General features: G+C 48.8%; 6 protein-coding genes across 6 annotated transcripts; 3 read left to right on the top strand and 3 right to left on the bottom strand.

Annotated features, from left to right (window-relative positions):
* Positions 1-337: 337 nt before the first annotated feature.
* Positions 338-1657, bottom strand: EDB91DRAFT_1083050 (uncharacterized protein; the record flags this gene model as incomplete). The annotated part of the gene is made up of 7 exons (XM_041315570.1): positions 338-384; positions 427-640; positions 691-836; positions 884-1072; positions 1316-1383; positions 1466-1584; positions 1610-1657. 7 exons carry the CDS (start codon positions 1655-1657, stop codon positions 338-340), a joined length of 831 nt encoding a protein of 276 aa, XP_041176037.1.
* An 840-nt stretch (positions 1658-2497) lies between these two features.
* EDB91DRAFT_482366 (uncharacterized protein) lies at positions 2498-4850 on the top strand. Its single transcript, XM_041327414.1, has 3 exons — positions 2498-3683; positions 3737-3877; positions 3932-4850. The coding sequence occupies exons 1-3, from the start codon at positions 2721-2723 to the stop codon at positions 4616-4618; spliced, it is 1791 nt and encodes a 596-aa protein (XP_041176036.1). The 5' UTR covers positions 2498-2720; the 3' UTR covers positions 4619-4850.
* Positions 4851-4991: 141 nt separating this feature from the next.
* On the bottom strand, positions 4992-5601 carry EDB91DRAFT_1237897 (uncharacterized protein; the record flags this gene model as incomplete). The annotated part of the gene is made up of 2 exons (XM_041321643.1): positions 4992-5294; positions 5359-5601. The coding sequence occupies 2 exons, from the start codon at positions 5599-5601 to the stop codon at positions 4992-4994; spliced, it is 546 nt and encodes a 181-aa protein (XP_041176035.1).
* A 134-nt stretch (positions 5602-5735) lies between these two features.
* EDB91DRAFT_1249658 (uncharacterized protein) lies at positions 5736-6249 on the top strand (the record flags this gene model as incomplete). Its single annotated transcript, XM_041323125.1, has 4 exons — positions 5736-5814; positions 5867-5924; positions 6009-6110; positions 6162-6249. The coding sequence occupies 4 exons, from the start codon at positions 5736-5738 to the stop codon at positions 6247-6249; spliced, it is 327 nt and encodes a 108-aa protein (XP_041176034.1).
* Positions 6250-7179: 930 nt separating this feature from the next.
* On the top strand, positions 7180-9025 carry EDB91DRAFT_482024 (uncharacterized protein). Its single transcript, XM_041327412.1, has 8 exons — positions 7180-7590; positions 7656-7779; positions 7829-8018; positions 8068-8214; positions 8267-8518; positions 8569-8650; positions 8702-8729; positions 8779-9025. Exons 1-8 carry the CDS (start codon positions 7294-7296, stop codon positions 8841-8843), a joined length of 1185 nt encoding a protein of 394 aa, XP_041176033.1. The 5' UTR covers positions 7180-7293; the 3' UTR covers positions 8844-9025.
* A 72-nt stretch (positions 9026-9097) lies between these two features.
* On the bottom strand, positions 9098-11685 carry EDB91DRAFT_482032 (acyl-CoA dehydrogenase NM domain-like protein). The gene is made up of 10 exons (XM_041327413.1): positions 11477-11685; positions 11375-11422; positions 11150-11322; positions 10897-11098; positions 10724-10843; positions 10527-10676; positions 9956-10472; positions 9863-9905; positions 9801-9812; positions 9098-9746 (listed from the first exon to the last, which is right to left on the bottom strand). The coding sequence occupies exons 3-10, from the start codon at positions 11268-11270 to the stop codon at positions 9208-9210; spliced, it is 1704 nt and encodes a 567-aa protein (XP_041176032.1). The 5' UTR covers positions 11271-11322; positions 11375-11422; positions 11477-11685; the 3' UTR covers positions 9098-9207.
* Positions 11686-12214: the final 529 nt, after the last annotated feature.

Below are 12214 nucleotides of genomic sequence, written 5' to 3'. Positions count from 1 at the left end.
CCTCGAATAACAATGAGATAGTCAAACCGTCCTCTGGACAGAGACGCGACGAGGTCACATTTACATTTAGAGATGAAGACTGAAGTGCAGATACTCGTCCCTAATGGCATGGCCAGAACCGCTTTCATAAATAATCTGATGGTCTGATTCGAGTCTACAGGCGAACAATGTCAACGAGAGATGTTCATTGTAGCACCGTCAGCGTTAGGGAGACTAGGACGGTTACAACTACGACGTACTTATCAGCGCGGGCACTTTCTTGGGTTAATTCGCTCGGCAGGGACCAAAGAGGTCGCGTCATGAATCTGATTGTCTATACATAACTAATCGATAAAGACTAAGTTCTGATTTCAATCACCTCACTGAACTTGTCTACACCCCATCCTACTCAAAATAAGTATAGCTTGAAAAACGGGGAGAACTTACCGTTAGGTTGTTTGCCTCCTCCGAGATAGATTCTGTCATTGTCAACCCATATCACCTTTACCTCATGGCTACCGAACTTTCTGTCCGATACGACCTGGACGTAAGGCAGGGACGTTGTCAACTGCTCCCCCGCTTCAGGGGGAAATACCCCCACTTCCTTGTCGATTTTTGGGATTTCGATAGTGGATGACTCTGTCACTACTCGTCCCAGACCCTGCCGGCGCTTAACAGCGAGGGGGCTGAAGTCCATCATATGTAACCTACATGGCTCCATCGCATCCGGGTTAGCACCAGTTGTCGTGTCAACCGCAGGCAATGCCAGAAAACTCGACTCCCGGTAACGTTAAATCTATAGTGATACTTGAAAATACGAGCATCTAAAGGGCCCCAATAGTCCCATTGCATTATCCCTGAAAAGGAGTCCGGATCGAAGAAAATCCTGGTGGAAATGACTCACCCCGTGACAATGGATAGTAGTCGATGTGTACTATGTAGGGTCCGAGGTCCACATTGTTTGTTGGGCTGGCATCGGTGATTGGGAGACATCTGCGGTATCCTCCATCGGAAAAACGGACTCTATGGACAGCACTGATGTAGGTAACAAGAATCATGCCAGCAATTGGGGCGCCCAGGATATCCTCAGTTGCTTCAGGTTCAATTGATTGTCGACAATCACCAATCTATCGTTTCCGTAGTCTTCCCTAGCCAGCCCTATATAGACGAACTAGGAAGATAATCGTTCTTTCTAATATCGTTGCTGAGGAAATAAGGTTTGATTAGGTCGTGTTCACCGCTGATATCAATATATGTTGAGTATAATAGTCACTGAGAATACTCTAAATCAAGTGTCAGGTATCAAGTCTTTCAACTATTTCCGACCAGGGCTTACATTGGATGTTGGTGAGTGCTGCCAGTCCTAAATCTACAACCACCATGTGGGCTTGAATGAAGAGCTGCCTGCAGCACCAACCGGAAAGTAGATCCGGAGTACGATATATCTTCCCCACCTACTGAGCGTCGTCTTTGTACTCCCTGTTACAATACGTTCGCGCTCATGCCGTCGGAGCAGCCTCGACAGGAATAGTGTCTGTCCAGTAGCTTTGGGATGTACACGATCTCAATCGAGGGCTCCAAGGTCAACACGGAATTGCTCGTCACCTGTGTGAGGAGGATTATCACTGACCTGCAAGATGGCAATTAGAATTTGCGTTGGGTCCAAAAGCACGTCCATTATTCTGTCCCCGTTGGGAACTGAATGCGGTAATGGAGACAAATGATGGTCGATTTTTGGCTTCGGTAATACTGAAAAGATCACGACGGAGTTCATATATATACGAGTCCCACGTGCAGAGATGGCCATTGGCGAGGGATGCCGAGTCTGCATGGCAATCGACGTCGTCTGCTACAGAGAGTTTTCCGAACATAGGAGTGCGTTTGTCGAAATATGTGTTAGCAACGGGGAGCAGTTGTTGGCACCGAGTTCAACAATGTACTGAAGCTCGGAGGATGTCATGTACGCCTGGCAGAATGCCTTACATACATTGTCAGCACTATAAACAAACATCTAGGACATCGACGTCAATTAGTAGCTCAGACGTACAACGAAGAATGTCTCAGTAAGGAAGGAAGGTGATGTGAGAGTGGAGGTCCTCACCAAGAGACAGGAACTCTGGCTTCATGATATTTCCGTCTCAGGTCCTGTCCACTAGTAATTAACTGGGTGTTCGCAGTTTCGAAGTGCAAGCGAGTGTGCAGCGAGAAAGTGCCACAGGGGCTGAAGCTGAAGATGGGGATGACGCTAATTGCTTCCGCGGAACCAACCGCAGCTCTGTGCTGACTCATCAACTTCAAATAAATGCCCACTGTCCATGGTCGAGTTGAATGATCATAAGCTTAAAATCGATTAAGACTTGAATGCCATCTAGCTAGATAGACATGATGATTTACAACGACTTATACTCGGTAGTTAGTGCGAGTCTGCGACTACTTACTGTCAGCCCTTGTCATGTGAAAACACGTAAGCTACTATAATAGGAAAGTTCCATGTCGTGAGCGTGGCCTAACCTCCGACGTCAACTACTTATGTCTGCAACTTGAACTGTAGTTCAAACACCAGCTTGCAAGTACTAAGTACTGGTCCTAGTTGATTCTATTCTTCCATCAGTGTTGGTTTTCTTGTCGTGGAAGTGCCGAGATTGACATCAGCGGATTTTCATGCGTGTCATCTAGGCATACTTCAAGCCAGAATAAACTACTTGTCCTTTGCAGCTCTAACGCTGTGAAGCACGCGTTCCATGCTGCTCCACGATTCGAGGCACGTTCCAGGTCAAATACACCCCCCAGGTGCCTCTTCGTCCACGTCATTACTCTCCTGTAGAGAACGTTCGTCCACCTTACGGCCCGCCAAGAAACCCTATCCGAAATTACATCTTTCGCCCTTTGCCCCGAGCCCACATGACAAGCGACCTCCTTCGTCAGATGGGCGAAAATCGCCAACACGACCTGCTCATTCGCACGGGCAAGCCAGACCAGCTAGCCCTACGCCCGGTACCCCAGGTCATTCGACAGGCTTTCGTGCTCAGCTTGCACATCTCTTGCCTCGTCATGCTGTATTTCTCATGCGGCTTAAGATCCATCAACTCAGCAGCGTTCCCCTTGTTCACGGAGAATTTGAGGTGCGATGGAAGTTCAAGGGGGTAACTTCTGGCGGAGGTCTATTGGGCAAGGTGAAGGGTAAGGGCAAGGCTATGGGAAATACCACCCCGAACGGAAGTGCCAACTCAGCTAAAGGGAAAGAGAAAGAGAAGCTTAACGAATGGGAAATGGACGCAGCCAGCGCCGCTGATACCTCAGACGCCCATAGCGTGGCCAACTCCAACTCGACCCACTCACACGATCCATCTATCCCCTCAGTAGTCATATCCTCAAACACACCAGTATCACCCAGCCCAACTCCGCGCAGCGTTTCAACGCCTAATACCTTCTCAGCATCGCCGAATTCTCGTCCACACCTGCATGTACCGCCACAGCACCTCTCCGCTGACTGGTTACCCCAAACTACCCCACCGGACTCAACGCCGTCTCTGGCTGAATCTCCTCCGACTGCATACTCTCCTGCCAAAGGTCATACTCTGTTTGAACAGTTAAAGGAACACAGCGTGACATGGGAGCAGACGCTTGATGTCATGGTGCAGATGGGTATTGGTAGGGAAACCAATGAGCTTGGCGGTTGCGAGGCAAAATTTGACGTGATGCAGGTGCATTTTTTCAGTGATTTTTCTTGTCAAACCTTGCTGAATAGGTTTTGCAGCGAGTTGTCCCAGGCGATCCAGATGCACCACGAAATCCACGGCTCGGTGCTGTGAGCTTAAATCTAGCTCAATACGTGGGCGCTGGAGTTGTCACTCGCCGTTATTTGCTCAGGCAGAGCAAGACTAATGCAACACTCAAGGTAATCCCACCATTAGTCTCTCTCAATTTCGTCAGATTTACATTTCCCCCGTAGCTTACCGTCCAACTAGAACATATTGGGGGCGAATCGTCATATGTTGCCCCACCTCTCCCTAAAGGAGAGATATTGAGTGGGGTTGCCGGTTTGCTCGACAAAGACGTCTTTCGAACACGACCACGTACCCTTGATCTTTACGCTAACTCTAACTCCTCATCGTCCTCGTTATCCACTCTTTCGACCACTTCATCAAGAAAACGCAAGAAGAAAAAGCGGAACCCATTGGATGCTAACCAACTCCCAAACACCCGTGGCGTTCGCGGGACGGAGAAGCTGATCGAAGCATTGTTTAATCCAATGCCGGTCACGCGACCAGGGCTCGTCACCCCCTTTACATATCTTGCTGAGCCCGAAGTGCAGGAGCATGACCACTCTCGAGAAGCCACCACGGAGGATGGTCATCTCTACGGCGAAGATGAGGGGAGACTTGCAGAGGAGTCTCTATATGCGAATTCTGCGGACATGAACCACGTTCCAGTGTCCCGCCAGGATTCGGAGAGCGACTATCAGAGCATGCACTCAAAGTGGTCTAGCTCATTACGTGCCCCATCCGTAAAGAGCACGAGGTCTGTGAAACGATTAGGTGCCAACGAGCTCGGAGTAAGCACTGCTGTCCCAAATTCGACCAGCGTCGAGAAGCGGGCGTGGTGGCGGAAGGTGCTCCATGCGGGAGCTGCATCGTAGGGGTTCATTCTACATTTTTATTGCTTTTCTTGTTATTCAAGTTCTTGATACTGCTTCAGGGAGGACACTTGGGTTTTCACTTATATCTATAGCTATTGGCACTGCATCGTACATCCATACGACCATAGCCCTACGGGCACACTCCTATTACGTCCTTCGTTCATCTACTACGATATAACTCGCATTGCATTGGTATGGTACATGACTAGATTATTCTTGCAAAACAGGGCACTGAGCGCTGAGGTGAAGCGAGATATGCGAGTCATTTGATAGCAGGATGATCGAGGCATCATATTGGAGGATATAGACACTACACCTGCCCAGTCTATCAGTAAAGAACGCTTACAAGACGTAAGTAGACCTCACTCGCTAGCTATGATGCGGTAGGTCGAGCCGTGCTTGATGTCGTGGATCCAAAGATTCCTCCAGTGATAGTTTGTCGGGCCTCACGTAACTTGAACGCATGGACAACTCTTGCTTTTCGTCTCCGCTTTGCTTCCTTCACCTCCTTCTCGAGCTGCATCTTCGCTTCCTGCTCCGCTTGAGCGGCGGCGGCGACCTCGTCTTCCACGCGTTTTATGTCAAGCTTTTCGCGCACCAAAATTCTAAGACGCATTCCTTCGAGACCTAATAACTCAGGCTTTGTTCGAAGAAGGTAATTGTCAACCCCGCCGTGCTACTCCCCAGGGTAGAGGTATGATGAGAAATTGCCTGCACGCACAGAAATCAATGATGCATACCTTCTTTATCGTCTTGAGTGCACGCGTCGTAAGCTTCACTTTCACCTCATGCCCGAGCGCGTCCGATTTGAGGCGTTTGCTCTGAACGTTAGGTAGCCATGTCCGCCGGGTTTTGTGTTTCGAATGCGGAACGTTGTTACCGTACTGTTTAATTTTCCCGTGGAAGAGACCGAGTTGAGAGCGTCGGAAGGGAGTGGAAATTTTAGCCACCGCTGAGGCGAGGACAGGGAGGGAGGGAAACATGGTCAATAATTATGACGACGGTACAAAGAACTTGTCCGCAAAATGTGAGATGTCGAGCTAAGAAGCAGTCACGTGACTATGTTTTCAGCTGCGTGAAACGATGCATACGTTTTGCTTCAAGACTCTATTCCAACATGTCCGCAGACTCTCCCAGAGATCCGACTCGAGCAACTAAATTGTCTCTACCAAAAACATGGTATGCGGAGTCCGCTGGTGAGTGTGACAAAGTCGCTCACTTCTGTAGAGCTCACCCGTGACTATACAGATGCTATGGGCTCGATGGGCATGTTCCTCGCCGGGTTGGTACTAGTGTCCAGAAATCGGTAAGTGTCAAGTAATTACAGTGTTCCATGCTGCTTTTCCCCCAGGTACCTCTTTGCCTGAACGTCACTCATATGTTCGTACAGGTACCTGGCATGGCCAGTAGCTCTACTCGCGCTCAGCAGCTTCATGAACCAGCACCCTCTTCGAACAAAGGAGGGTGGAAGTACGCCGTGGACGGCTTTGATGTGAGTCCACCGTTTCTATCCATGTAGTCCTTAGGTCTGATACACTTCTAGGACGGCCACGTTTGCGCTAATTGTGTCACACGCTGCGATGTTCACATTCACGGACCCCGCGACTGGAGCAATCAAGTTTTCATCATAGAATCGTAATTATTGTTCTATATGTCATTTATTGTTTGGATAGGATGACGTGTCGAATGGTTATGACCATAGCGCGCTTGACACCCCACACATTTTGTACGCTCACTTTACATCGGACTGTTTATTTTCCAGACCTCCCAATTACTCTCAAGAGTTTGGTGTTCCCGATTCATCTCATCAAATGTCTCCTCCACAATTTCAAGCGCGAACTTTGTGCAGCTGGTGACCTAGATGTTAATCGCCTCATGCACCAGCCACACATCCGAGTCCGGGAGCCCGAAACGAAGTTGAGGATTGGATCAGTATCCGGGTAGTAACTAAATGTGCACTCCTAACTCGGCGGAAGGCTCTGAATCTGACTCTCGCCAACCTTTAGTTGAATGCAGGAATGTTTTAGTTAAGAGGCATCTCTGGCCAGTGACACAGCAAGCGAGGCGTACATTATTCCTGATATGCTCTTAGACTGGAATGATCATTGACTAGCAGACGTGCGATGCTGATCAGACTTGGCATGCTACCTTGAGGTATACATATTGTGTGTAAGTGGGTACCCGGCACAATTGAGGGCGTCCGCCAGAGACGGCAGCGAGCCCTACCTGTAAGTATGCGTGGGATGCACTTCGGATCAAGTTGTAGCTATGCAAGTACGAGGCCTGATTGATATCACAAAATTCCATAGCCTGATGGGTCTATTTTGTACTCATGATTATAGACTTTCTGAATCATGACTGCTCTTTACGCGATTGTTTCAGAAACGACCCGTTACGTTGCACACTGCCTGTCACCGGTACCGGGTACGTGCACAACGACATCTGATTTTGCTAATCGTCAACCCGGTATTCTCTGAACCAATATCAACGACTTGTCAGAAGGGACAGCTCCAGGCAGCGTTTGTTGACATTCATGACTTCCTCATATCCTTACACACCTACAATACTCCGAACAAACGTGAAACCACGCCCATGGGTGCCGTTTAAGCCTCTTGAAGGGCACATCGAAGGTCCCGCCCCTGCCCTGCAAGCCCCGGACTGATACCTTACTTGGCATGTACAACATCAGCACGCATATCATACCTGCAGCGAACCCCAGAGTCACCCCGGATATTCCAGTTCCTGAGCTGCCACCTCGCTCTTCGAAAAGAACCCTGGGCGATATCAAGAAACTGGGACTTGATCTCATGGAAAGACAAGTTAGGCAAGAGGAGGACAGCCATTTCAGTGTCTCGAGCGACAAGTTGCTGTGGAATTGTGTCAACAGATATGTGAAAAAGGACCACAAGGCTAACGTCAGAACGAAGGGGATCACTTTGTTCCTTGTGCAAGCAGTGGGCTTTCCTATGGAAGTGAGTCTCATGACATGTATTTCATGGTCTGCATGTTAGGAATCTCACTATGTACTATACATTAGATGTGGGAGACCACTCTATGTTATTTACTAGCTGCTTCTGGTGTCATAGATGAGATATGGTCATGGGAGTCAGTGCAACATGGGGACGCTGCTCTGCTAAACAGACAGAATCTCAGTGGTACCTGTAAGAGGACGTCTCTCAGACCCGCTCGCTTGAGATTAATGGACGGCAGTTGACTGGATTGACAACACGAGAGACATTGCAAACTTTCTTATCAACTACATGCCAGAAGAGGTAGAAACATCTGCACTACCTGTTCAACTTCATCGACTTCCTGCATCCATTGGCGAATCACGTCAAAAGTGTGGCTTCTCTTCGCGCACCCTGGTCGCAACAGGACACTCATTTGGTGGTTGCTCGGTGTATGCATTCGCGTTTCAGAGACCTGTCGAAACTCATAATATTGCGCAGGGCTTTAGCCGCGTTGCATTTTCCGGCCTTGTTTTCCTCAATGATCCTCATCGATGCGATGATCGATACATATCTAGGATATGTGTGGGAGAACACGCAGCGCATGGTCGGGGCTTCCTTGATAAGGCGCGAACAATGGCCATCACGGTGCATAAATTTTGGTAATTACCCTCGCGCAGAGTACTGACTATGATTGTAGGGAGGATGCCTTGCGTTCCTTCAAATCTTCACCCGTGTTCTCCGTTTGGCATCCTGACGTGCTTCAGCTCTATGTCGATTATGGACTATACGAGGATGAAAGCGGATGTGTTAGATTAAAAACGCCTCCCATTCAAGAGGCTCTTATCCTCGCCACCCCACGAACTAGCCGCGAAACTTGGGAGTTAATGGAAAGGCTTGACGAGAACATTGAGCTGCTGTGGATTCTCCCCGGAAGCCCAAGCCAGGAAATGTAAGCTGCGACAGGACCAAGTTCGCTGACTGACAGACACTATTCGACAGGTTTAAGGAAGGGAAGAAGCAGCGTGCTTGGCGCAGACCCGCAAATTCATCTAACATCGTCATCAAGTCATCTGGCCATCTCGTCTGTATCTCACCTTGAATTTTTTCCACAACTAACATAAGTGTGCCTTAGATTCCTGAGGAGGCTCCAGAAGAACTCGGTACGTTTACCTACCGGACTAATTGATTGCCATCTAACTGCCCATACAGCGCAAATCATGGCCGACTTTCTGCACAGGAAATACAGTATTTCCCCAACGAAGCCAAAGCTCTAAAATTTGTGTACATGAATGGATGCTGAGCAGCAAATATATCTGGAAACCTGTAAGGGTGCTACATACGGCGTAGCGAGAATGATACGAATTCGACGGGGGTTTAGAATAGATCGAGGTAAGGTTTCGACAATCAGTTGATAGCATCGAGAAGCGTTCAGAGATTCGGTCCTTGCAAACTGGGTGTATTCTGCTGACGCTACGAGGGAATATACATGTTGGGGTTTTCAAGGTTTCCAATACAGTTGACGTCGACACGGACTATTATTATTAAAATTAAGTATGAGCAAGAAATCCAACTGTCACCAAAGATCTACCATGAGTATTGTATGCAAGGCCAGAGCAACATAACGACTTGGAGCTCGCTTCAAAGTCGAGCTCGCTCTAAAACAAAAGGCTTCTGTTGCGCTGGCACCTCAGCCTGCTTCAGAGGGGAGCTATAAACAGGCAACGTCTTACTAAATTCCTCCCAGCGCTCATCCGATATGATGGGTGACGAGACGTACGGCTCGACCTCCATCGCAGTGAGTAACTCATCCAGATGAGGCAAAGCTGCCGACAAAGCAGTATCCTCCATATGCACGATGTTCTGCCGCGTGAACATGCCACATTCTACATACCACGCGGCATCCATCTTGATTGCATTGATGAGATACAGATCGATGAGAGATTGCGAGACGCCCTGGTCTTTAGCGGCATCGTAAGCCATGCGATGTCCCATGGACTCGACCATCAGTTGACAACGCGGTTGCACGTATTGCATGAACGCTTGTGTAAAGTCGGATGAGGAGGAGACTGTTTCAGTTGCCTCCTCGAATAACGAGACTTCGTGCAGGGCAAGGGGGCCTTCCGGATGTGTCGAGGGATGTAATGTGTACGTGTGCGCCAAGGAATCTGCCACAAGTCCTATAATTTAACTTGAGTCTTTAGCTTTCACGGAGATCAATGTTCTGCACTGACGCATGGAGAGCCCTGGCATATTTGGTCAACATCATATAACCAGAGAAGGTAAACTTGCCTACCTAAAATATCACCTTCAGCAATACTGACCCCCCTCATCTCGCTCTGTGCAACAGATTAATTCTCCATAACGGACCAGGAGAAGACGCTCGTACATAAAGATTGGACAGCCGATTATATTCGAAGAGGCCTTGAGCTCCGAGTCTCTCAGACAGAGCAAAATTGGAAGCTTGCGCGTGTTGAACCATAACTGCTTTACAGCAAGCTGCAACGCCATGTCGCACACCGACATCGAGGCTCTTGTCCACGAACTGCCTGATGGCCCATTTGTAAAGCGCTTTTAGTACATATGCTTGAGAGATAGCATGTAGTAAAGGGAGCTGTTGTGTCCGGTACGAAAGTATGGGCACGGGCTTGCCATGAACACCGGTCACATGGCGACGCTGAAAGTAACGCGCGGCGATGTACAATGACATCTGGAGATCCGGAATTGCGACTGAGCCAAGCGCTAGGGATCCGACCGTGACACGCCATATGGAGGACATGAAATCACGATGTATCCTGTTGGACTTCTTTATGTCCCCGAGGAGCGCTGAACGAGGTAAGCGGACGTGATGGAAGCTGGTGAGTGCATGATTGACGGGAGTCGAGCCTCCCCGAGGTGGTAGTAACCTATAGTAAATGGTTAAGTACTAAGTGTGTTTGAAATAGAACGAACAGGCTCACTTCGAAGTCACTCCGTTGCACATATGATATCCGTCGTTTATATTGACTAGGAACGGTCGAGGTCCACGACATTCACCGTTCACGAACAGTTGTGCAAAAACAATGGCAATACATGGAAGACCTTTCACTGGAATAGTTGGCGGCATGAATCTAAGCTATTATGATTAACAGCCCTCAAGGAAATACTGATATCATACTTAGCATCCAAGGGCGAGGGCGTATGAAGATCGAATTCGCCTGATGGAAGAAGTGTCGCTGATGTCTTCATCCGGAAGATGTCCAGGCCTCTTCCCAACTCAGTAAGGCAGAATTGGCCACTGCGACGAGATCATGTAGTGCTTCCACAAAATTAACATTGCGATTTACTCACATGACATTCCATTGAAGAATGTCCTCGACGAGGGGAACCCACTCAGGTCTCGTAGTTGCAGCATATTGCGCAAGCGTTCCTGCGACCAAATTGTACTGGATCGTCAGTAACGTGGACGCAGCCCCATCTAGGGTCATGATCGGGTCAGTGTGCAAGTCCCAGAATTTTTGAGTCAAATCCAAGATGTCATGAAGAATGACGCCTGGATTCGAAATCAAAATCTGCCCCATGAATAAAGAAGCTGCATGCGCACCGTGTGCTAAGCCAATAGCCCTGGCTCTCTCGTATGAGAGAACAACTCGAGCATCGCGGCTGAGGAGCTCAGAGCGTTTCTTGAATAGGTCCGACTGGCAAAGGTGCGACGTGTGTGTCATGAGTGGGTGAAGGAACAAAGAAATATGTTGCCTCTGTCGCCCCGACCCCCGTCTGTTATATAGACATCAGTTGTCCGTGGATCTTGATAAAGATGCATGCCCACACGAAGGACGCTGTAGTATCTTGAACAGTCTTGAACGTGAGGGTTTGACTGCGTATTCGAAGGGGATTAATACGAGGTCAGGTCTGACACTGATGCGTTTACCAGCGATGTGCGGGAGTGGCGACAAGAGGCAGGAGCTGTTTTTTTCCCCCCAGATCTCGGGTCCGCGGCGAGGCGGAGTCTAGCGTAGTAGATTGGCAGAAGCGGCTTGAGAAATAAGATCTGAGAAGCGGACGTTTACATGACGCAAACTCGATTAGCTCGATCAACTCGAATGACCAGCAGGTTTAAAACTTTAAAGGCTTAAAAGCGAGCTATGAGACGCGTCGTGGACGTGTGAAAGTCAATCGACGAGAACGGAACCACGAGGCAGAAGTCAAGACGCATGCCCGCATATTATTTGTGGTGCATCCCGGTAAAACCATCGCAATATCCTCAGGCGAGCACGTTGCTTGTAGTATGTATAAGTACATGTACGGATCCTGTCAGCTGGCGTAATAAGACTGTCCGACCTATGAGGGTTTTGATTTTCAGGCTTACCACCAGGGGCTGTGGTACTTCGGTCACTCGTGTCGTGTTTTCACCATATCCAGGCTCGAAGATATTCTATTCAAGGGTCCCCATCTCCATTGCCTACGACCCAGCAATCAACTACGTGGGAATCGCACCATGAGCAACATCACCAATGCGAAGGCAGGGACACGACTCACTCTCACGACGTGCGAGCTCCTTAGAATATCAAAGCGAGTACTACAACTCGAAGATCCCACCCCCAGTGTCATTCTGGCACTGTTTGTCATTCTGCGCATTAATAGTCTATTACAAGGCGCGAGGGGTGAG

This window comes from Suillus paluster (genome assembly GCF_016628075.1).
Source record: "Suillus paluster strain FC165 chromosome Unknown EDB91scaffold_35, whole genome shotgun sequence".
NCBI lineage: Eukaryota > Fungi > Basidiomycota > Agaricomycetes > Boletales > Suillaceae > Suillus > Suillus paluster.
The sequence above is the reverse complement of the archived record's forward strand: the minus strand, read 5'-3'. Positions and strand labels throughout refer to the sequence as shown.